Source organism: Podarcis raffonei, chromosome 16, assembly GCF_027172205.1.
Source record: "Podarcis raffonei isolate rPodRaf1 chromosome 16, rPodRaf1.pri, whole genome shotgun sequence".
Taxonomy (NCBI): domain Eukaryota; kingdom Metazoa; phylum Chordata; class Lepidosauria; order Squamata; family Lacertidae; genus Podarcis; species Podarcis raffonei.
In genome coordinates this window covers 1,335,746-1,359,235 of record NC_070617.1, presented here as the reverse complement: position 1 = coordinate 1,359,235, position 23,490 = coordinate 1,335,746, and the positions used below count along the sequence as shown (strand labels likewise).

The 23,490-nt window shown below is 41.6% G+C and overlaps 2 protein-coding genes across 2 annotated transcripts; one reads left to right on the top strand and one right to left on the bottom strand.

The window, feature by feature from the left end:
- Positions 1–1,462: 1,462 nt before the first annotated feature.
- Positions 1,463–9,391, bottom strand: LOC128404245 (vomeronasal type-2 receptor 26-like). Its single transcript, XM_053369737.1, has 6 exons — positions 9,174–9,391; positions 8,231–8,522; positions 6,659–7,513; positions 5,681–5,902; positions 4,518–4,644; positions 1,463–2,373 (listed from the first exon to the last, which is right to left on the bottom strand). Exons 1-6 carry the CDS (start codon positions 9,389–9,391, stop codon positions 1,463–1,465), a joined length of 2,625 nt encoding a protein of 874 aa, XP_053225712.1.
- Positions 9,392–15,251: 5,860 nt separating this feature from the next.
- LOC128404244 (vomeronasal type-2 receptor 26-like) lies at positions 15,252–22,018 on the top strand. Its single transcript, XM_053369736.1, has 5 exons — positions 15,252–15,395; positions 17,024–17,572; positions 19,102–19,329; positions 20,565–20,691; positions 21,117–22,018. The coding sequence occupies exons 1-5, from the start codon at positions 15,252–15,254 to the stop codon at positions 22,016–22,018; spliced, it is 1,950 nt and encodes a 649-aa protein (XP_053225711.1).
- The last annotated feature ends 1,472 nt before the right edge of the window (positions 22,019–23,490 follow it).

Genomic DNA, 23,490 nt, shown 5'->3' with positions numbered 1-23,490 from the left:
CAATCCTATCACTAATTCAGGATGATGGTAGTGATGATGATTTTATTGAATTTACATACCACCCTATACCTGGGGGTCTCAGAGCTGTTCACAGAATATCAGGCGGTTCACAGAATAATCTGACATCAGATGGTAATGGTACCTTTAAAAAGATATTCATTTCCTAATCTCAGTGCATGGGGCCGTCAGATAATAGGAACCATTGCATTTTCTCTGGTATTCAGGGCCCAAGAAAAGGAGACTTATTCCATAGATACATAGGCCAACCATTAAATTATGTTAATGACTAAATCCTGCTGTTGATTTTTTTTTAAAAAAAATTATATTCAGAATATAGTAACGTTCACCTCACCATCACTATTTCTTTTAAGACAAATGTTTTTAAACCGTTTAAAAGGTTTTTGTTTGTTTTTTTGCGGCGGAGAACAATTCTGCTTTTCTTTCATGACACTAGACTTATTCTGGTGGTTGTAAAAATTACGTTATGACAGACCCAATCTTGAGATATCAAAACACCAGGCCTGGTACAAAGGCAGTTTTCTAATTTAGCTGGGGTGTTTGGACAGCTCCAGCCAAAGATCTGGTGAGCCTTCTTGCCCTAGTCCAATCAAGACATTATCTTTTTTCACCAATCATTTTTCTCCACTCAAATGTGGATGAACACAAGGCACGCCAAGCACGCTGTCCTGAACTGCAGGCCCAAAGGAGGATTTGAGCAAAAACATGAGAATGGCCAGATTCAATCCTTTATTAAAGGAAGGTGTAAACTAACAACAAAGCATGCAGAGTCGCACAGTTCTTAAATACACAGGACAAGAATTATGGAATATTATTCCAATATGTGATCACAAGTGGAGAGACTTGTGGACACAGATGGGAGAATTTGCTATTACTCAGTCTGGAGAAATGGTGGAGGGTATTAATGGAGTAAATTGGATAATTAAGGAAAAAAAACCACGGCTGACATTCACCAATAATAATAATAATTTGGGAACTCCTCTTGGACTTTTCATGGGGAAAAGAAATGAATGACTTTGAGACACTTTGACTTAAAAGAAATATTATTTAACAGAAAGTAGATAAGATGGTGTTATCTAGACTAAATGTCTTAATCCCCCTCCCCCGCTTTTTATGTAACCAGCTGATGGAAAATCATTAAGTTCTTCCCCCCTTTAATTGTTTCTTTTCTTTTCTCAATCATTTCTCTTCTTACTTTCCCGTCTTCTTTCTGCTTCTATCTCTTTCTCTTCTTCTGTCCTCTTTTTCTTTTTCTTGTCTCTCTCATTTTCTTCTCACGATTGGGGCTGCAATAGTAGTGCAACTTAGCTGAGGATAAGTATATTTGGTTGGAATTGCATTGTGAGTTTCATAGATGACAAGGTGGATATTTAGCTATGACTAAATTTCCATTGCTTACAATGCGGTTAAATGATGAATAACGTTAATTGGGTGGAGTACCACATTACAATGATGATTTTTTCCTCTGTATTAGCTGCTCTCTGTTGTTCAACTCAGGCCTCACCATAATTATATAGCTTTTCGGGAAAAAGATACAAACCAGTAAGCCTGCACTGGAGGACAAGATTGAGAAGATCTCCACAGCCACCATGTACTTCCCCTTAGTACTCAGGTAGGTGGGAACAAAGGACAACCACACACTGCAAAAAACCAGCATGCTGAAGGTGATAAACTTGGCTTCATTAAAACTGTCAGGCAAGTTCCTGGCTAGGAAAGCCACACTGAAGCTGACAATGGCTAGGAAGCCCAAGAAGCCCAGCACAGAGTAGAACATGAGAGGTGAACCTTCACTACATTGCAGTACAATTGCATCACGCATTGTGTGCATGTCCAAATATGGGAATGGAGGAGAGATTGACAACCCCACAGTACAAATAATGGCTTGAATCAGGCAGCAGGAAAGAACAATTGAGGTGGCCAGGTGTTTCCCCACCCATTTTCTCATTTTAGACCCTGGCTTGGTGGCCCGGAAAGCTATGACAACAATGATGGTTTTAGCCAGCACACTTGATACAGCCACAGTAAATATGAAGCCAAAAGCAAGTTGTTGGAGGAGGCAGGTTGCCTTCTCAGGTTGGCCAATGAAGAGCAAAGCACAAAGGAAGGAGAGCGTGAGGGAGATGAGGAGAGTGTAGGTGAGGCTCCGGTTGTTGGCTTTGACGATGGGAGTGTCCCTGTGCATAATGAAGATTCCCAGCACCAAAGCTGTGATGAACGACAAGGAGAGAGCAAGAAGAGCCAAACTGAGGCCCAATCTTTCCTCATAGGACAAGAAGGTTATATATTTTGGAATACATGAATCCTGGTCATTGTTTGGATATTGTCCATCTGGACATTGGAAGCAGGCATCCAGGTCTGAAAAAAGAAAATGTAGTTTTCAAACACATTTCATTTTGTTGTACATGCTTTGATATTGGAAAAACCCCAATGAAGGCAAATAGGTCAAAACATGATACAGTACATTGCAGTCAAATGCTAAGAGCTCAGTGGCACAAGGAAATACCAGTGCTGCTTTTTGTCCATGATAAAATGGGAGTAATGCCTCTGCTGCCATCTTGCCTGGATGTATATATCAAAACATTTATTTTGTTTTAGTCAAGTGGCATAAAATGCAGCTGCTGTACTACTACTAATAATAATTTATTATTTGTACCCCATCCATCTGGCTGGGGTCCCCAGCCACTCTGGGTGGCTTCCAACAAAGATCAAAAATACACTAAAATGTCACACATTAAAAACTTCCCGGAACAGGGCTGCCTCCAGGGCTGCCTACATTACACATATCAGTCTGTATTCTCTTAACCATCACTTTGAGAACAAAGAAACCCAAAGGCAACTCCCTTCAAAATGGAGATTTGCAACCAAAAGCCTTTGTCACATGATCTAATGTTAATCACTCACATGTTAGCTGCTAGAGAACAACAACCAGTTAATTATCAACTCAGTTAAAGCTCAGAGAGAGCTCTTCTTACTGTTCTTTGGCTTCAATGGAATCTTTGAGTTAAGCCCTTTCACCAATGCAAAAAGGCAGTCCCATTTCAGTCCCAAAGGCAACTCCCTTCAAAACGGAGATTTGCCACCAAAAACCCTTGATCTAATGTTAACCACTCACACGTTAGATGCTAGAGAACAATAGCCAGTTAATTATCAACTCACTTAAAGCTCACAGAAAGCTCTTCTTGCTGTTCTTTGCCTCAACTGAATTTTCGAATTAAGACCTTTCACCAAAACAAACAGGCAGTCCCATTTCAGTGGGAATTAAACGAAATCTGTATTACAACTCAAACGGAATGACCCTTTCCTCCATAAATCATTTCAGTTTGATGCTAGAATCCTAGAATCATAGAGTTGGAAGAGACCACAAGGGCCATCGAGTCCAACCCCCTGCCAAGCAGGAAACACCATCAGAGCACTCCTGACATATGGTTGTCAAGCCTCTGCTTAAAGACCTCCAAAGAAGGAGACTCCACCACACTCCTTGGCAGCAAATTCCACTGTCAAACAGCTCTTACTGTCAGGAAGTTCTTCCTAATGTTTAGGTGGAATCTTCTTTCTTGTAGTTTGGATCCATTGCTCCGTGTCCGCTTCTCTGGAGCAGCAGAAAACAACCTTTCTCCCTCCTCTATGTGACATCCTTTTATATATTTGAACATGGCTATCACATCACCCCTTAACCTCCTCTTCTCCAGGCTAAACATGCCCAGCTCCCATAGCCATTCCTCATAAGGCATCGTTTCCAGGCCTTTGACCATTTTGGTTGCCCTCCTCTGGACACGTTCCAGTTTGTCAGTGTCCTTCTTGAACTGTGGTGCCCAGAACTGGACACAGTACTCCAGGTGAGGTCTGACCAGAGCAGAATACAGTGGCACTATTACTTCCCTTGATCTAGATGCTATACTCCTATTGATGCAGCCCAGAATTGCATTGGCTTTTTTAGCTGCCGCGTCACACTGTTGGCTCATGTCAAGTTTGTGGTCAACCAAGACTCCTAGATCCTTTTCACATGTACTGCTCTCAAGCCAGGTGTCACCCATCTTGTATTTGTGCCTCTGATTTTTTTTGCCCAAGTGCAATACTTTACATTTCTCCCTGTTAAAATTCATCTTGTTTGTTTTGGCCCAGTTCTCTAATCTGTCAAGGTCATTTTGAAGTGTGATCCTGTCCTCTGGGGTGTTAGCCACCAAACTAGTTTATTCCAAAAGGACTTTGTTTTCATGTATCCATTCACTTCAAACTGATCAATATTAGCATCTCCAATAAAAATTGCCTATTCATTCTTCCTGAAATAATACAAGAACTGAAAAAACTGTTAACCTTCAGAATTCACTTTTTTCTGAGCTTTGTTATATAGTTCTAATCCAAAAATCTGTAGGAAAATATATGGAAAACTGAACTACAAACATTTATATAGAATCATTAGACAAATGAGTGTCAGCCCGACATGCATCCAGTGGACTACATGCAATACTTCGGAGAACTTGATACATTATCATGCTTACCCTTCTGGTCGGAAATCTTTCCTTCTGGACATGGAAGGCATTCATAGCAGCAAGATGGCTTCCCCTCCTTCTTGCCCTTTCTATAACCTGGATGACAATTGTCATTGCACAGAGAAATGGGAAGCGACTGTCCATAAAATAAAGCACAGAATATTTTAACATTCAAAAAATAGCTTTAGATAGTTTGTGTGATATAGTAAAAGCTATGGTTTTCCCAGTAGTGATGTATGGAAGTGAGAGCTGGACCATCAAGAAGGCTGATCGCTGAAGAATTGATGCTTTTGAATTCTGGTGGTGGAGGAGACTCTAGAGAGTCCCATAGACTGCAAGAAGATCAAACTGATCCATTCTGAAGGAAATCAGCCCTGAGTGCTCACTGGAAGGACAGATCCTGAAGCTGAGGCTCCAAGACTTTGGCCACCTCATAAGAAGAGAAGACTCCCTGGAAAAGACCCTGATGTTGGGAAAGATGGAGGGTGCAAGGAGAAGGGGAGGACAGAGGACGAGATGGTTGGATAGTGTTCTCAAAGCTACCAGCATGAGTTTGACCAAACTGTGGGAGGGAGTGGAAGACAGGAGTGCCTGGCGTCCTCTGGTCCATGGGGTCACGAAGAGTCGGACATGACTAAGCGACTAAACAACAACAAATGATATAGTTTAATCTACAGCTGAGAACGAGATTGATGTTGGCATGGCATAATAAATCTGCCTGAGTCTTAGGAGTTACTTTCTATGCAGTAGGACTGATTGAACTTCCACCTTGGTTGTGCTTAAGATAAACGAGCCTCATCTAGCTGACATGAGAAAGAGAAGAAGAAGAGGAAGAAGAGTTTGGATTTGATATCCCTCTTTATCACTATCCGAAGGAGTCTCAAAGCGGCTAACATTCTCCTTCCCTTCCTCCCCCACAACAAACACTCTGTGAGGTGAGTGGGGCTGAAGAGACTTCAAAGAAGTGTGAATAGCCCAAGGTCACCCAGCAGCTGCATGTGGATGAGCAGGGAATCAAACCCGGTTCACCAGATTATGAGACCACCACTCTTAACCACTACACCACACTGGCTCTCAAAGAGGCAAAGTTGGTTCCAATTCTGAAGAATAAACCGCTTTTTAAACTTTGGGGAAATAATGGGCACCCCCTGAAAAGTTTCATGGATCCTTACCTGGTAAGAGATATTAGGCCATACAATGGCATCCTCATCAATAGTGAATGCTTGGGGAGCATCTGGGTCTATGCTTCCAACTCTGACTCTAAGAAAAGATTGATTTGGGAATGTGACCCAATTTATAATATCAAATCCAGATTGTAAGGCCCCATGTTGATCAAATGAAACCTTTTCCCCAGCACTGTTGTTAAAGGAAACATTTCGTAGAAAACGTTGGAGCTAAAGGGAAGAGTTAAAGAGAGAGAGAGAGAGAGAGAGCTTAAGAGAGAAGCAAGGCAATAATACAACACACTTCAAACTAGGATTAATGGGCTCTTTAAATGATCAGTACAAGATGTGGCAGTTCATTGTTCCAAGCAGGAAGCCACTGATGTTCTCCTCTTTGGTACTATGGGCTCAAGCAGGGCAAACACCCTTGTTCCACCATGTTCTTTGTCTTCTGGAGCTACTCCATATAATTATTATTACTGAGCATGCTTCGGTTTGTGTGGGGTTGCTTTCTTATACTATTAGAAATATGTGCTTTTTCTGCGTATTGTGGAGTTCACCAACATGAAAAACAAACTTTAGCCACAGTGACATTAACCAAACAGTATGAAGGTGCAAAGACCAGCTTGCTCATTGGGCACTTATGACCCCCAAAAATGTCTCCTGGAACATGGCAGGCCTGTTCACCTACGTGCCCAGAAGTCTGGATAACTATTTCATCAAGCATTTGACTTTATCGTGCTCCAAGAAACTTGGATGGCCAAATATCTAGTAAAAGGGAGATATTGTGCATTCAAATTAGAGGCCACTGCACGTCTTGGTCCTGAAAGAAAGAAGGGTTGCTAAACCAGTGTTTAATGTGTTTACTGTGAGCAAGAAACACCAGAAAACAAGTTGAAAAATGGATCAGTGAGAAACTGAAAGTTTGCAGCTGCCCTAAATCCAGACTTGGCACAGAGAGGGACCACACTTCTCTTTGCATTTTACCTGCCATTGCAGTTTGATGAGAAACTTCTTTCTCTGTCCTCCTGCAACTGCTTTCTTTTTGAAATTGGAGAAATCCATGGATTGCAGGGCATGAACTATAGCAAAAACAGCCAGGTAGATGTTGTAACTGTGAGCAGTTGCACTCATTTCAAAAACTGATGCTGGAAGAGTGTCTAGCTTCTCGTTTCCTGTGCAGAATTCCTCATTTGCCATGTCTACTTTGGTGTCAGGGAGAAGACAGGTAAATGTATGTTCCCAGAATACTCTAAGAAATTTGTCTTCTTTTTCTGAAATGGGGCTCCTGTTCTGAATAAATTTATGGAATCCTAACAGTCCTTTAGAGTGAACTGCAAAAGACAGAGCACCATGGATGAAGTCGATATCGCACTGTCTTTGCAAATGAAATGATGTGAAATCCATTTGAGCTGTCATAACCAGGAGTTTTGCATTCTTTAGGCCATGACTGAATTCCCAAAACTGGATCAACATCCTCAAGACAAGCATGGTCTGAATTTCACCATGCACAACCACCACACTGGCAGTGCTTGCCATGATTCCCACAGTCATGTTGATCCCCTTGCCCACAATTTCACCAAAAGCACTGGAGGATCCTTGTCTTGGTAAACTTTCTATGAAGGCAAAGCAGATGCCTTTTTCGGAGAAGATGGGAAGCACATTCTGCACAAACCTCTCTCCGTTGTCATCATCCAGATAAACCACCCCAATCCATGTCCACCTGAAATGAAGAAGTAACTGGAGAATCCCCATATATTGGTGAGTCCCATTTGGGAACATCTGTTGGATGAAAGCACCTTGGTTTTCAGTATGCAGGACTGGTGCGGAACCATATGCAAGCTGAAGAAACATTAAAATAAAACAGTAAGTTCTCATATTATCATGATCATGTAGGTAGATGTGTGTATCTCTGGCAAGACAGGTACTGTACTACTAAATCATAATGCTTCCCACAAAATATCACCTAAGAAGCATCGGCATTTTCTTTTGAACCTTCTGCCAATCTAACCTCATCTTAAACTCTGATGGTAGCATCAATCAATGCCAAAGGGGTTTGCTGCTCATGCAACAGGACTTCTTGTCTCTCTTGTGTAGCCTCCAGCATGCCCCTTGGGTTGTGCAAAAAAGGCCCTCTCAAAATCCACATGGGTGTGCTTCAGAAATAGAAGGGATCCATCAGTCTTGCCGCTAAGGCATGTCTGTGATGAGACCTGACACCTCTTGGAACATACACAGCTGTCCCACCAACTCACGATGGGGGGAAGTGCTATTGCTTGTAGTGGCCCAAAGGTACAGACACTCACCACCGTCTGAAGACTGGGAATATTTTTTAAAAAAACAAAATTAAGATAAAGGTATATATAGGCTCTAAAACAGAAATCTCTATTTATGCTGAATGGACCTGAGATAATGTAGACATTCTCCCCATAGTCAAGTTTCCCTGCAAGGCTTCCAGTGTGATTTCAGCCACATCCATTTTAACCTCCAAACCACATCTATAAAGCAAGAGAAGCACCCCGTGGTTTGCTCTATATCCTGCTCATGAGCAAAGCTTACCTGTGGCATCTTGTAGTTGCTCAAGATGGTTGCCATTTGGAGGCAGACAGTGGAATCAGGTCCCCCGATGACTGCTACTGGATTGCTCCGGGTGTCACACTTGTAGTTTGGGATTAATCTTTCCTGAGTCGAGAGAAGTTCCATTGCAGCTTGATAGGTTGCGCTTGCACTGAACTGGCTATTATAGATCTGGAAGCCCAGAGTGATGTTGGGTAAGAGTCGAGGGTTTAAATTGATTTCCCTTACAGCAAATGCCAAGGCCACGATGTGCTGGTAGAGCTGGGTCAGTACCCTGTAAGGAGAGTTACAAAATGGTGCATCTGCTGCAGATTATATGGGCCACATTTCAATACAATGTGGCATTTCATCAAGCTATGTATTACAGCTCATATACAGGAAAGAGTCAGTTGACTGTGGTCATGCATCCACTGGCAATTTATCTCCTTTACTCTTCTCAATATGCATCTAATAATGGCTCTTGGTAGAGGCTAAAGAAGGCCAAGGTAGAATAGAAATTTGGGAGGCTTTGTATTGCTTAAATCAGGTCTATTCCAATTTTTGAAATCATCAGATACCATATATTTAACAAAAGAAGATATACTGAAAGTACCAGGATGATAAACCAGGATGGTAATAATTGCCTGTAAATTGTTATCCAATCTAGAATATCTGACAGACAATGCAGTTTAAAATATCATTCCCCTACAATTTAATAGGCCGTTCCAGGCAGTTAGTTCAGAAGTGCAAATATAGGACTGACCCAATTCTTGAGGAGGACAGTTATTGCACCTTGTATTATATAGAACAAGTTATAGCAGATAAGGAAATAGATTACCCCACAACAGACAATTCGAAAGAAGATTGTGGTGAATGTAAATGCTTATCCACAAAGCCATGCTTGCAATAATTTTATCAGAACAGGTACATTTTATAAACTCCTTACATGATATCACCAAAGAGCTCAGTAGAGGGAGGTTTTTCAAATGTCATTGGACTTGAAAACACAAAGTTTTGCGAAGAAATGCCAGCGATATTGAGATCTCCAGGCTGATAATACTTGTGGAGAATAGGAAGAGGGTCCCTGATACTACATTTAGCATTTGGAAGCTTGCACACTGCTTGAGGCAATAGCACAAATATTAGCACAACTAACACCATCATTTTCTATTAAAATCTGATTTCTAGAAAGAATTTCACCTATTCCAGGATTGCTTTTTAAGGAGCTGTGAATCCTGGAATTAGATTCAAATGGCTGCTTATTCAGCAGATGTGACGATTTGCATTTCAGAATGACAGATTTCTGCCTGTCTTTTTCTCTTTTCTGAATAGTGCAAAGGGATATGGATGGTTTGTTCAGTGCCAACAGACAGTTTTACTCGTGGCCATGGGCACTCCCCAGGAACTTTGAAAACAAAGAGAATAAATAATAGTTAATTTGATAATTACAGAGGAGATAATAAACTTATTCAGAACTGCAGCTTCTCCATGAAAATGTTCGGGTGATCATGCCTAATTGAATATAGTGCCTACTAAATTGAAAGGGACTTAAATGATTCATACTTTGTCACCTTGATTTCCATGGGACCTAATTTCAACTCCCTTGGTATGGAACTGATTCAAGCAAATATTATGCAGTGTGAAGTTGCAGGAAACAGACTGATAAAGTTGTGTCTGTTTCTAGCCTTAGTTCTAAGTGGCACAGGAAATAATACAAATATATTTCACTGTTGTTTTGTAATTTTGCTAGTGCCCACTAGAGGTCAACAGGGAATTGGAGAAAATGTAATCACAGTTAACCTGGTAATTAGAGGGGAAATAATCACTACTCAGACTTCTAGGTTCTCTGAGACATGAGAAAGAAAACATGTTTAACTCAGCATAATTTTCTCATCTACAAGAAAAATGAGGTATTCAAAAATGAGTCTTTCAAATAAAAATCATTGTGCAATATATTTATATGTAGAACTGTGTTAAAACCTTTTTTTTAAGAGCAGTTGTCCAACATAAAGCAGTCTTCCTTCTGTTTTCATCTAAAAGGGGGCATACACCTCCCCAAACTCATGTTATTTCATATGTGTGATCACTATGTCTGCCAAAATGAAACATTTTTACCAAGTTTCCCATATGATGGGAGCCGAACTTGCAGGTGTAGTTTTGTGAGTTACTGGCCAAGCTCCTTATCTTGGTGAATTATTTTACAAAGGCTAGATAGTCACATTGTTTTCTGAAGTGGACATTTAAGTAGAGAAATGTTGCTCTTGCCTATATTATGTGTGGTTTCTTCAGAGCAGAAATGTATTGGTAGCATTGAGGTTTCCTTAGAATCAGATAATTGTAGGGTTGGGAGGGAATATGCAGGAAGATGCAACTGTCCCATGCAGGGATCGAACCTGTGACCCAGACTTTATCAGCACCATGCTCTAACCAACTGAACTATCCAGCTGGATGATAAACTACCTGTTACCCAGTTATATTACCCAACAGGCCTTGCTGGATCAGACTGGGAGTCCATCTAATCTAGCCTCCTGTTCCCACATAAACGAGTTCTTTATGCAGCACCCACAATACCAATGTAAGTTGAGCACTTATATACTGTTGTAGAAAAAATTGGGGTTATCTGTCAAAGAAACATGAGTGGAGGCAAGAACCAGGAGAAGAAAAGCAAGGCAGACCTTTATTTGTCTGTTGAAACAGAGTCCCCCCCACCCCCCACAAGAAGGTGAGGACTCAGAACAAAGGTGTGTCACAGCTTTTAAATACATTAGAAATTTTGCAGTCCCTTAGCCAAAGATCACCCAAAAGCATCACAGAAAGAGGTGGTCTACAACAGAAATCCGAGAGCGCAGCTTGTCTCCCATTTGTCAAGATAATCTGATAAGGTTTGCTGGTTGCCCTCACCTTGGCCAGTCTGGGCCATGCTGTTGAAATAGTAAATACCTTAGCAATACCTTAGTTCTTTAATCCAGTTCACAGACTTATCCTATTCATACACACAATATGCCCTTTGGACAGGATTTGAAGGATCTGTAAGTGAAAAGAACTATTGGGAGAGGTATTTCCAAGACATTTCCTTCTGCAGAGGAAATATTTGGGGCCATTAAGAGTCAAGATGGCTTCAGGATTTCTCTCCTGTACTATTTAAGGCATGTGGTTTATGTAGAATAGAATAAAATAGAATTTATTATTTATACCCCACTCATCTGGCTGGGTTTCCCCAGCCACTCAGGGCAGCATCCATCAAAATATTAAAATACAGTAGCATATTAAACATTAAAAGCTTCCCTAAACAGGGCTGCCTTCCGATGTCTTCTAAAAATCTGGTAGTTGTTCTTCTCTTTGACATCTGGTGGGTGCCACTACCGAGAAGGCCCTCTGCCTGGTTTCCCTGTAACTTGACTTCTCGCGGGGAGGGAACCGCGAGAAGGCCTTTGGCGCTGGACCTCAGTGTCTGGGTAGAAGGATGGGGGTGAGGACGCTCCTTCAGATATACTGGACCGAGGCCATTTAGGTCTTTAAAGGTCAGCACCAACACTTTGAATTGTGCTTGGAAACGTACTGGGAGCCAATGTAGGTCTTCCAAAACCAGTGTTATGTGGTCTCGGCGGCCGCTCCCAGTCACCAGTCTGGCTGCCACATTGTGGATTAGTTGCAGTTTCCGGGTCACCTTCAAAGGTAGCCCCACGTAGAACACATTGCAGTAATCCAAGCGGAAGATAACCAGAGCATGCACCACTCTGGCAAGACAGTCCACAGGCAGACAGGGTCTCAGCATGTGTACCAGATGGAGCTGGTAAACAGCTGCCCTGGACACAGAATTGAGCTGTGCCTCCATGGACAGCTGTGAGTCCAAAATGACTCCCAGGCTGTGCACCTGGTCCTTCAGGGGCATAGTTACCCCATTCAGGACCAGGGAGTCCTCCACACCTGCCCGCCTCTTGTCCCCCCAAAACAGTCCTTCTGTCTTGTCAGGATTCAACCTCAATGTTAGCCGCCATCCATCCTCCAATCTCATCCAGACACTCACACAGGACCTTCACTGCCTTCACTGGTTCCGATTTGAAAGAGAGGTAGAGCTGGGTATCATCCGCATACTGATGAACACCCAGCCCAAACCCCCTGATGATCTCTCCCAGCGGCTGCATGTAGATGTTGAAAAGCATGGGGCAGAGGACAGAACCCTGAGGCACCCCACAAGTGAGAGCCCAGGGGTCTGAACACTCACCACCCCACACACACCACCTTCTGGACACGGCCCAGGAGAAAGGAGCAGAACCACCTTATAACAGTGCCCCCAGCTCCCAGTCCCTCTAGACAGTCCAGAAGAATGTTATGGTTGATGGTATCAAAAGCCGCTGAGAGATCCAGCAGAACTAGCTCTCACCTTTGTCCCTAGCCCGCCGGAGATCATCAACCAGCGCAACCAAGGCAGTTTCAGTCCCATGGTGAGGCCTGAATCCTGATTGGAAGGGATCCAAATGGTCCGCTTCTTCCAGGCGTGCCTGGAGTTGTTCAGCCACCACTCGCTCAATCACCTTGCCCAAGAATGGAAGATTTGAGACTGGGCAATAATAGATGGCCATATTGGCCGCATCTAAAGATGGTTTTTAAAGAACCAGTTTGATAATTGCCTTTTTCAGCAGGTCTGGGAAGGCTCCCTCACAGAGGGAAACATTCACACACACCCCACAGAGCCCATCGCCCAGCCTTTCCCGGCTAGCTTTTATAAGCCAGGATGGGCAAGGATCAAGGAGACAGCTGGTTAGTTTCACTCATCCAAGCAGCCTGTCCACATCCTTGGAGGTAACAGATTGGAATTGATCCCACACAACTTGACTAGACAGGACTCTAGCACTCTTCCCGCCCCGGCCCTGCTCCCACGGTGGAGTCTACCTCTTCCCAAATCTGAGCGACTTTATGTGCAAAAAACTTTGCAAAATCATTGCAAGAGATCATGTGGCCCATACTGGGCCCCGATGGAGCAGGTGGTTCGGCTAAATTGTGAACCACCTGAAAGAGTCTGGAACCACCTGATGTATGTGTGTTTAACCTTGTGCACTTATGAACGTTCATTTTATTTATGACGCTTTAGGATTCTTATAACAATGATGATGTAAGTTGAGTGGTTACTGGGCACATCAGCTAGTCACTGTGTGTGTTTTTCAGCTCCCCTATGCATATAATTCTTCCAGGAAGAGGGAATTTCTACATTTTCCCGTCACTATACATAGCTCCCAACAGGCCTTTGAGAAAACCTGTCCTGTCCAGTCAGTATGCAAAGTCTGGAATAAACCTGGTTCCGCACTCTATTTCTTGTTCAGAAGTGTGCAATCTGTGTTCACCAGGCTGCTTCTTGCCCACTGCCTAATTTTACGTGGCCCACAACATAACCTGCGATGGGTCAAACAGCATGAAGAAGGTTGGGCTCCAGATAATTTTCACATTTTTTTCTGTGGATCACTTTTCATGACTATCCGCTGTTTGCCAGTCAGCTGAGCAGCACAAGGGGCATTGCTGGAAGAGGAGCTTTTGAACCTTCCATCTCCCAATTCTGATGGAAATTTCCCATCCATCCACTCCAGTGCTGCCATCAAGGGTATCGCCTACTTTGTTTTCCTTTACTGGAATTAAACAAAACTCTACTGGAATTATGAAACCTTAATTCATAGTATAACGATGGATATGAAATCCTAGCCCAATTTGGAATGCGCAAACAGTCTTGCAAATTGGCTATCGTTTAAGAGCCTCTTCTTTTTGAAGACCACAAAGTCCTTGTGGTCTTTATTTTATTTTTTACTGCTAGTCTTTTGATGACCTATTAAGGAGGATAAAATAGGAACTGTTGCTGAAGTGTGATAAACATCCCCCCCCCTTTGTCTCAGAGGCTGCAATGCTGTGCAGGTGATCATCTCTTGCGATTATGACAATAACTATGATTACTTCTCCAGTTCTACAGAGAGTTCCAGTGTCCAGTAGCAAAACATCGAACCGAGACAGAGGGTTGCTTTTAATATCACCTGCACCATTCAGAGCTGGGCTTGAGGTGCAGAGGGCTGCATCAGTCTGATTGCTAAAACTTTGTATCGTATCACCCTGGCTTCAGTCTTCTGAGTGAGTGTACATTCAAGCCAGAGACTTGTCGATGTAGGAACAGGTTGTTTGGTTTCTAGAAAGGAGGTTTTCATGCAGTATGGTGATATTTGTGGTGTTGGTATTAGTACTGCTTCCTCAAGCAGTGTGCAAGGTTCCTATTTCTAGATGCAATGTTAGTCGCCCTCTTCCTATTCATCACAAGTATCATCAGTCAGGAGACCTCATAATTGGTGGCATTATTTCTCATATCTTCCGTTTTTTAGATACGATTTGCTTCCAAAACCGTCCCTCTCCTGAACTTTTTGGTGATCTCATGTAAGGAGTTGGGTTTTCTTAAATGTACCATATCTATCCTGATAATATTTGTTGCTGGTCTGATTCTATAATAGTCTTCAAAATCTCTGGGCCTATTTGCCTGCAATATGATCGGTTGTATTCAATCTGTAGATGTTGCAATGCCTGGGAATTTTATCCACATTGGTCTAAAGAGATGGCGGGGGGCACTTATAGCTTCCTTAAAGAAAAAAAATTAATGATAGCCAGTATCAGTAACATAGTAGATAACCTGGATTTAAATATATTGCATGTGCTATTTAAAAGCTACCAAAAGAGGGCTATTGTTTGAATAAAATGCATGCAAGTCAAAAGTTGAGGTGTGAATGTAAAAAATCAATTCATGTGTTCTTCAACCTTGGCCATATAGTGCAAGAATGTTTAGTAGTTGAGTATTGACTTGAAATCTCTAGCACACTCATTTTAAGGTGGCAATTTCTTTCATTTTAGAGTTCTGACGCAGCACTACCAGCACATCCTGGCCTTGGTTTTTGCTTTAAAAGAAATAAATGAAAATCCCCAGATCTTAGCCAACATCAGCCTGGGTGGCCATGTCTGTAACAGTGAATTCAGTGCACGATCCATATATCTTGCCTCCATGGAACTTCTCTCCTCAAAGGGCAAGTTTTTTCCTAACTACAAGTGTGATACCCGGGAAAATCTGGTAGCGGTCATTGGGGGACCTAATTCTGATGTTGATCTCAACATGGCAGACATGCTGTATAACTACAAGATCCCACAGGTACGTTGTTCACATAAAGCACAAGAATTTAGAGAGCTGTTGTCTATCCTGCTTTCTTCAAAGTGAAGTTTTTCTTGTGGAGATTATAAAGAGGGTTTGAGATAAATCGGAACACCTTTTACTCAGTTTAGGCATAACATTCTGTCCAAGAAAAAGAATATTTACAGTTGATTCAGAGTTGGCTATTCTGGTATTCATGCGCATAACCACTTACAGGGAAATAAAGAAATTTTCTACAATCTTGAAGGTTTTTGTTACTGCAAATATTGGCTAGGATCCAAAGGGTAACTAGCTTCTGATAGGCCAAATATTATTTTTTGTTTTCTTTCAGTTTTTAGATCTGAGGGGACTTTCAGAAACAATTTGTGGAGCAATATATTTGTTAGATATGAGCGTCTGAGGGATGGAGAGAGGGACATATTTTTTTAAAAAAGAAATGTTCATTTATTTATTTATCCATCCATCCCCCACATTATTCCCAGACAGGGACTCAATGTGGCTTACAGATAAAAAACACAAATGGCTAAAAACATACTTAAAAAAAAAACAATTAAACATTAATACAATAACTTAAATCTTAAACGACAAAGTTTTTATGCAACATATTAGTTAATATTAAAAAAATGAAAAATTCCAGCATATTGTGTGTTCCATAATAATTAGCCTTGAACTGCACCACTTTGTGCTTGGGATCATTTAAAATAGTTGTTCGGAACCAGGCACACTTCTGTTGTAGGTAAGTAAGAGGTAGCTCTAATAATGAAATGTCAGGACATATTTTGGCTGCCAGCTCCATGTCACAGCAAATTCTAAAAAAGAAAAAGAAACAAAAAACCCAATAAGGGATATAAACAAAGTTATGGGGAATGTAATGTTCCTAAACTAAAGCTGCTGACCAGTGTTTCGAACCAGTGTGCCATGATCCAAGTTCAAAGCATAACAGAATACAAACATCTTTAGCTCTTCATCGCTTGATGTGCTTTTCATCTCCAGTATGTTGGGAAGATAAATAGGGTGCAAGCACAATTTGCTGCCCTGACCTGGTCCACTGGCATCCCAGCTCTTGACTTGTTTATACCTCAGTGCTCCTGTCTGCAACCCTTGTGGAGTATCTACCGCAGCTTGGCAGCAAATCTTCTGTGTGGATGCATTAAATAACAATAGTATCATATGGTGATTATTTGCAGATAGAGCAGAATCTATCAGTGCAACTGGGAGGAAGGGCCATTATTTACTATCCCTCTTCCACCCTGGAGTTCCCCATGCCCACTTCTACAAATGGGAGGGGGGCTCTCATTAGCAATGCTTGGTTTGTATGGAATACTGCAATGGGGAAAGAGATCACCAAAAACGATCTCATTTCCAATACAGCTGATGGACCATAAGCACTGGATCAAACCGAATGTCTATGCCTTCTTCAGTCTATCACACCTGTAGGAACTGAGAAGATTTTGAATCATCATGGTTCATAGATATTCACTTAAGTAACAAGATGAAATCTGGATGGGATCTCGGTAGATATTTGGGGAGATGCATAAGCATTTTGTATCACATACCCCAACTCAAAATTTGTTTTACTTTGGAAAACATTGTCTTAGAAATAACTTTTCCATCTCCTCGTTGTTTAGCTCTCATATGGCTCTGCCCTAATAACGGATAACAAAATGCAAGGAGTTTTCTTCCACCAGATGTTCCCGAATGTGGACCATCAGTATAAGGGCATGCTCCAGTTACTCCTTCATTTCAGGTGGACCTGGATTGGCATTCTTTATTTGGATGACAGCAATGGTAAGAGATTTGTACAGAATGTACTTCCCAAGTTCTCTCAGAGTGGCATCTGCTTTGATTTCATAGACAAAATCCCAGAACCAACATTTGCCAGCAATGCCGATGTAATGGTGGACTATGGGATTCAAATTGTCAAGGTTATCATGGGTAGCACTGCCAGTGCTTTGGTTGTACATGGGGAAATTCAGACCATGGCTTATGTGAGAACAACAGTCTGCTCCTCAGCATTTTTTGATATACCAGTGAAAACAAAGGTCTGGATTATGACAGCCCAGATGGATTTCACATCACCTTCCTTTCCAATAAGTTGTGGCATAGAGTTAATCCATGGAGCCATATCCTTTGCAATACATTCCAGTGAGTTGCTAGGATTCCAGAAACTCCTTCAAGTAAGAAATCCTACCTTGACAAAAGGAGATAACTTTATCAGAGACTTTTGGGAACATGCATTTAAATGTTCCTTCTTAAAATCTGTAGTAGACAATGTGGACAGCAAAATCTGCACTGGAGAGGAGAAGCTGGAAACTCTACCTGCAACAGTTTTTGAAATGAGCATGACTGGCCACAGCTATAGCATATACAATGCTGTCTATGCTGTGGCGCATGTTCTGCACAACATTGAATTACTCAAATCCAAGCAGAGAGCCATTGCAAATAGAGGGGGATGGACACAACCATGGCAGGTAACATCCTCAGCAGATTAATGCATTATTATCCACATCTGTAGGTGCAAAACTAATCAGAATGTGTAGGAAACGGAATTTTAGGAAGGTCTCCTATAGCTTCTATTTCACAGGAAATGCGCCAGTCACTCCTACTAGTCACGCAGCATTGTTTTTCTGCATCAAGGTGGGAATATATACATTCCTGGTTAGCAAGCAGTGGGGCAAAATGAAAGAGAACCTTTGTATGTGTAGTCCTGCTGCCTGTGTCCTCCAGGGCAGAAAGTGGGGTGGTTGTCCTCACTATTTTTCCTGTGCCAGTTCCAGCTCTGCAAAAGAGAGGCCCATATTGGAACCTTCACCAGGAAGTCCACCAAATTTTGGATCCATTATTGGTTTCACCCCACTCCTACTCTCAGAATGCCTTATATCCAGTTACCAATAATTTAGCCCCACATGACTTAATGGGTCTTACTTCTGCATATAAAGGCATTCAACATTCATCCATCACAATCAAAATGGTTGCAATGTGTAAAGAAGCACATTGACATCTCCGCCCCCTCCTTACCTAGGGTTCGATTTTCACCTTCCTTTACAGGGTGCTGTTTTGGCACCTCCAGATCATGTTTTTCTATTGCACATACAAGATGATTTGCTCTCGTGATTCTTTCAAGGCATTCACATGCAATCCCCCTTTCAGTACTGTCTATGGCTGCAAAAGTTTCGGGACAATCACGTTGCTTCATTTCCACACTTATCCTGTAACTTCCTGCTGAAATCCTGTAACTTTGTACACCACAAACATTCTGGTTCTTTTTTTGCCCCGCTTTTGTTGTGCTGTTAGCCCCCCCAGACATCAGTATTGGGGAAGCATCACAGAACAAACTAACCCCAAATAAATTCACCATGAATGCACTCTTATTCAGTCAAGAACATGTTGCAGAATACTCCTGCAATAAAACAACAGTTTGGAGAGAAGAGTTTTTGTTGTTGTTGTTGTTTACTTTATCCCTAGTTCTGGTTTGGTTTTTTTAAAGGCGCTCTCAAATATCATGCTCATGGATTGAATTTGTTGTTGTTAAAACAACATATCTCCTTTAATATTTAGACTTTTCAATATGGTCAGTCTGCACAAAGCTTCTAAAACACACATTAATCACAGTACTCAGCTGTGGAATATTGCCACCACATGGAATCTTACATTTTGATATCCTCCGCAATGCTTTGTTCTCTGTGTCTTTTCTATCCTACTTTAGCTCCACCACTACCTGAGATATGTTTCGTTTAACAACAGTTCTGGGGAAAAGGTATCCTTTGATGAGAATGGGTCATTAGTTGCTGGATTTGATATTATAAATTGGATCACATTCCCAAACCAATCTTTTCTTAGAGTGAGAGTTGGAAAAATAGACCCACAAGCTCATACTGGCAAAGTGCTCACCATTTCTGCAGATGACATTATATGGCCCAGCAAATTCAACCAGGTAGGGTCTGTGTTCATTTCCAGATATATCAGCCATTGGATGAACTGGACATGGACAAAGGGGTTTATTTCCTTCATGAGCAAAACTCACCCTTTGTACGCGATAAGTCAACCAGTACTGACTATATAAGTTATTAAGGCATGTCAGCTCATTAATGTTGGGGTGGGTGCTGTGTGTTAGGGTTAGTCTTGAAAAGTGAGTCAGAGTCTGTGTTACATCTTGAATTAGTTGAACAACTGAAATTTGCTTTGAACTATTACATCTGTATCTGTATCTGCAAAGCCTACAACATGTCTGTGTGTGGCTGGAACTGTATTACTGAAGCCTTATCTTCTCCAGCAGTAAACTGGTTTGGACCTTAAGCTGCCTCTGTGTGGTGTCTGGAAGTGGGGACAGATTCAACTCATTTCAGCAATGCTAAAAAAGTGAAATACTATTTATATACTGTCTGTTGTCAGCCATTAATCCTGATTTATCAGGCCCCATGATTGATAGGAGGTCTGTGTTTGTTCGGAAAAACAGACTTCATAGTTAAATCTAAATCCAAGATTCATCAGGATGAGAGAGTTTGGATTCAGCAGATCTTAGGCTTTCCTAGCTGAGCAAAGGCTCAGTGGAAGCTACACTGGTGTAAATACCTCACCCTAGCTGAACCAAAGGTATAACATCTCAGACAATGAGGTTTAGATCAGTGCAACATAAGCTGGTGTAAGTGCCCCCCCCAAGGTGGAATTCCAGTAGCATGGAAGGTGTATGACAAAGGTGGGATGGGGCAATGAGAGGCTTACACCTATTTCAAATCCCTTTCAGCTTGGTCATGTGATCTGCAACCCAGCAGAACTTAGCCCACAAAAAAGAGTTGGTGTAACTTACACTAGCTTTCTATAGTTTGGATTTATTTAGTAGCCGCCACTCAAAGTTCTTCTCTGGCCATGCTGTGAAACTGCAATGCTTTACATTTTTTTATTGATTTTAATCATACTAATGGAGGCTCCCCGAGCGATTTTGAATTCTGGTAGAACTCTTGAAGAACAACAGGAATAAAAGCTGAAACCGGGGCAGAGGAAGTTTAGTGCAGTATTCCGTTGGTTTTACACATGAGTAGAATGTCCCCCAAGGATTCCTGTCTTTCCAGAATCAAGCAGTTTCTTAATGTATAATGACCTATGATATCCAAACTCCAAAATTGTACTTTCTGACTGTTAAAATGCATTATGTCTTTCAACCGTGCACAGACACCGCCCCGTTCATTGTGTAATGACAACTGTCATCTGGGTTATAGGAGGGCTAAGAAGGAAGGGAGACCATTTTGTTGCTATGATTGTTTGCCTTGTCCAGAAGGGAAGATCTCAAATAAGACAGGTAAGAAATATCATGTACAAAAGCTTTAAATATATATATATATATATATTGTTGGTATCCATAATATTGCCAAGAAAAAGAACGATATGATGGCTGATTGTGTGTAGCACCTCATCTGAGAAAAGGCAAAACATATTACACTATGTTCCAATAAAAGCTGAGGTGGTACTATCTTCAAGGTTGTGCTGTGCAAAGAGAGAAGGGAACTTCAGTTTTAGGATTAAGAAAGATTTTGTCTGAAGCTTAATATGAGATGTTCCAAGTACAAGGTTTCTCTGGATCATTTCAACATCATTACATTTTTTTGGTCATGAAATTAGCTTTCAATGATCAGCCCTCATAGAGCACTTTTGAATTTTAAGGAATTATTAATGTATTGCCCCATATACGGGGCTACCATATATTAAAAGCTATTTTTTTTACAGATATGGATGACTGCATTCAATGTCAAGAAGATCAATATCCAAACCGTGGCCAGGATTTATGCGTTCCAAAAAAGATAAGCTTCTTGTCTTATGATGAACCTTTGGGGACCAGTCTGGCCATTTTTGCTCTTTCCTTCTCTTTCCTCACAGCTCTGGTACTTGGAGTCTTCATTAAGCACAAAGACACTCCCATAGTCAAAGCCAACAACCGGAGCCTCACCTACGGTCTCCTCATCTCCCTACTGCTCTCCTTCCTTTGCGTATTCCTATTCATTGGTCAGCCTGAGAAGATACCATGCCTCTTTCGACAACCTGCGTTTGGCATTATCTTCTCAATGGCAGTTTCTTGTGTCTTGGCCAAAACCATCACTGTCATCATGGCTTTCATGGCGACCAAGCCTGGGTCCAGGATGAGGAAATGGATCGGGAAAAGACTGGCCTTTTCCATTGTTCTGTCGTGCTCCCTTATTCAAACCACTATTTGTGCTGTGTGGCGGGCAACCTCTCCCCCATTCTTGCATTTTGACATGCACTCAATGACCGAAGAAATTGTTCTGGAATGTAATGAAGGTTCAGTTATTATGTTCTACTGTGTCTTGGGCTTTATGGGCTTCCTAGCCATTGTCAGCTTCACTGTGGCTTTCCTAGCCAGGAAATTACCCAACAGTTTTAATGAAGCCAAGTTTATCACCTTCAGTATGCTTCTGTTTTGCAGTGTTTGGTTGTCCTTTGTTCCCACCTACCAGAGCACCAAGGGAAAATACACGGTGGCTGTGGAGATCTTCTCCATCTTAGCTTCCAGTGCGGGGTTACTGATTTGTATATTTATACCAAAATGCTATATAATTGTGGTTAGGCCTGAGTTGAACACTAGGGGGCAACTAATAAGGATAAATGATTAAAATTCTTAATTCCTATTTTCCAACTATAGCTACAATTAGCTGTCATTCTGTTCTATTTTAAGGAACAGAATATTTTGTCGTTGTCATCATTACAGGCATGAACAATTTCTTGCTCTGGGAAGAAGTATTCAATCATAGATAGCTGCATGAGGAGCTGTGTTTTTCAGGTTTTATATTTATTCCCATCATTAGAATGAATGTAAGCCTGATTAGATATTATGCTTGATCATTAAATATGTGGTCACAACTGCCAGCTCAAAATACCCAAGTTTATGTTTTTTTCCATGTTGAATGGGGAATGAATGAATGGGGATTCTACAATCAATTTGGTTACAACCAGTTCTAAATTTGTTTTAGGTGTTCTATTGTTTTTGATTTTTTTTATAAAAAACCTGTGTTTTATTTTAGCTTGAAGTATATATATTTTCACTTACATGAGTTTTTGCCCCCTTGTCTCCTTGGATATATAAAATAAAGAAACCTGCATGCATTTGCTTGTAGCTTCCTCTTTGTGATTTGGAACTCAATCAATCGATATCAGTCACAATATCATGGGAAGAGAGCCCCCTTCAGCATTGCAAGAGAGGGTGTGCCCAGTGTATTGACATAGATCTGGGGTACCAAAGCGTGTTAGTGAACGGTAAAAGTTAAAGTATATAGATAATATTTGGGATAGGAAGGGGAAACACAAGTTGCAGAAATGTGCCAGGTAATAAATTCATGAGTTAGCTTATGGCAGGCATGTCCAACAGGTAGACCTGTAGATCATAGATCGAGATCTACCGGTAGATCACTGGATGTCTGTGGTAGATCACTGGCTCCCCTCAAAGAAGCTCAACAACTTTGGCTTCACTAAAAAAAGGTCAAACCATCCTGGCTGGGCCAGTGAAGAGCACTGGGTTATTAAGAGCAATTGACAATGCAAAAAGCTATCCCCCCCCCCACTTCAAAGACTGGACAGAGTCAGGAGATTTGAGGGGCTGCCGAGGAGATGGACTGTGTGCATCAGAAACTACAAGTAATCCAGAATACGGCAGCTAGACTGGTGACTGCAAGTGGCTGCTGAGACCACATAACACCAGTTATGTGAAAGACCTACATTGGCTCCTAGTATGTTTCCGAGCACAATTCAAAGTGTTGGTGCTGACCTTGAAAGCCCTAAACAGCCTCGGTCCAGTAGACCTGAAGGAGCATCTCCACCCCCATCATTCAGCCCGGACACTGAGGTAGTGGCGCCCGCCCGGTGGAACGCCCTCCCACCAGATGTCAAAGAGAAAAACAACTACCAGACTTTTAGAAGACACCTGAAGGCAGCCTTGTTTAGGGAAGCTTTTAATGTTTAATAGACTATTGTATTTTAATATTTTGTTGGAAGCCGCCCAGAGTGGCTGGGGAAACCCAGCCAGATGGGCGGGGTATAAATAAATTTATTATTATTATTATTATTATTATTATTATTATTATTATTATTA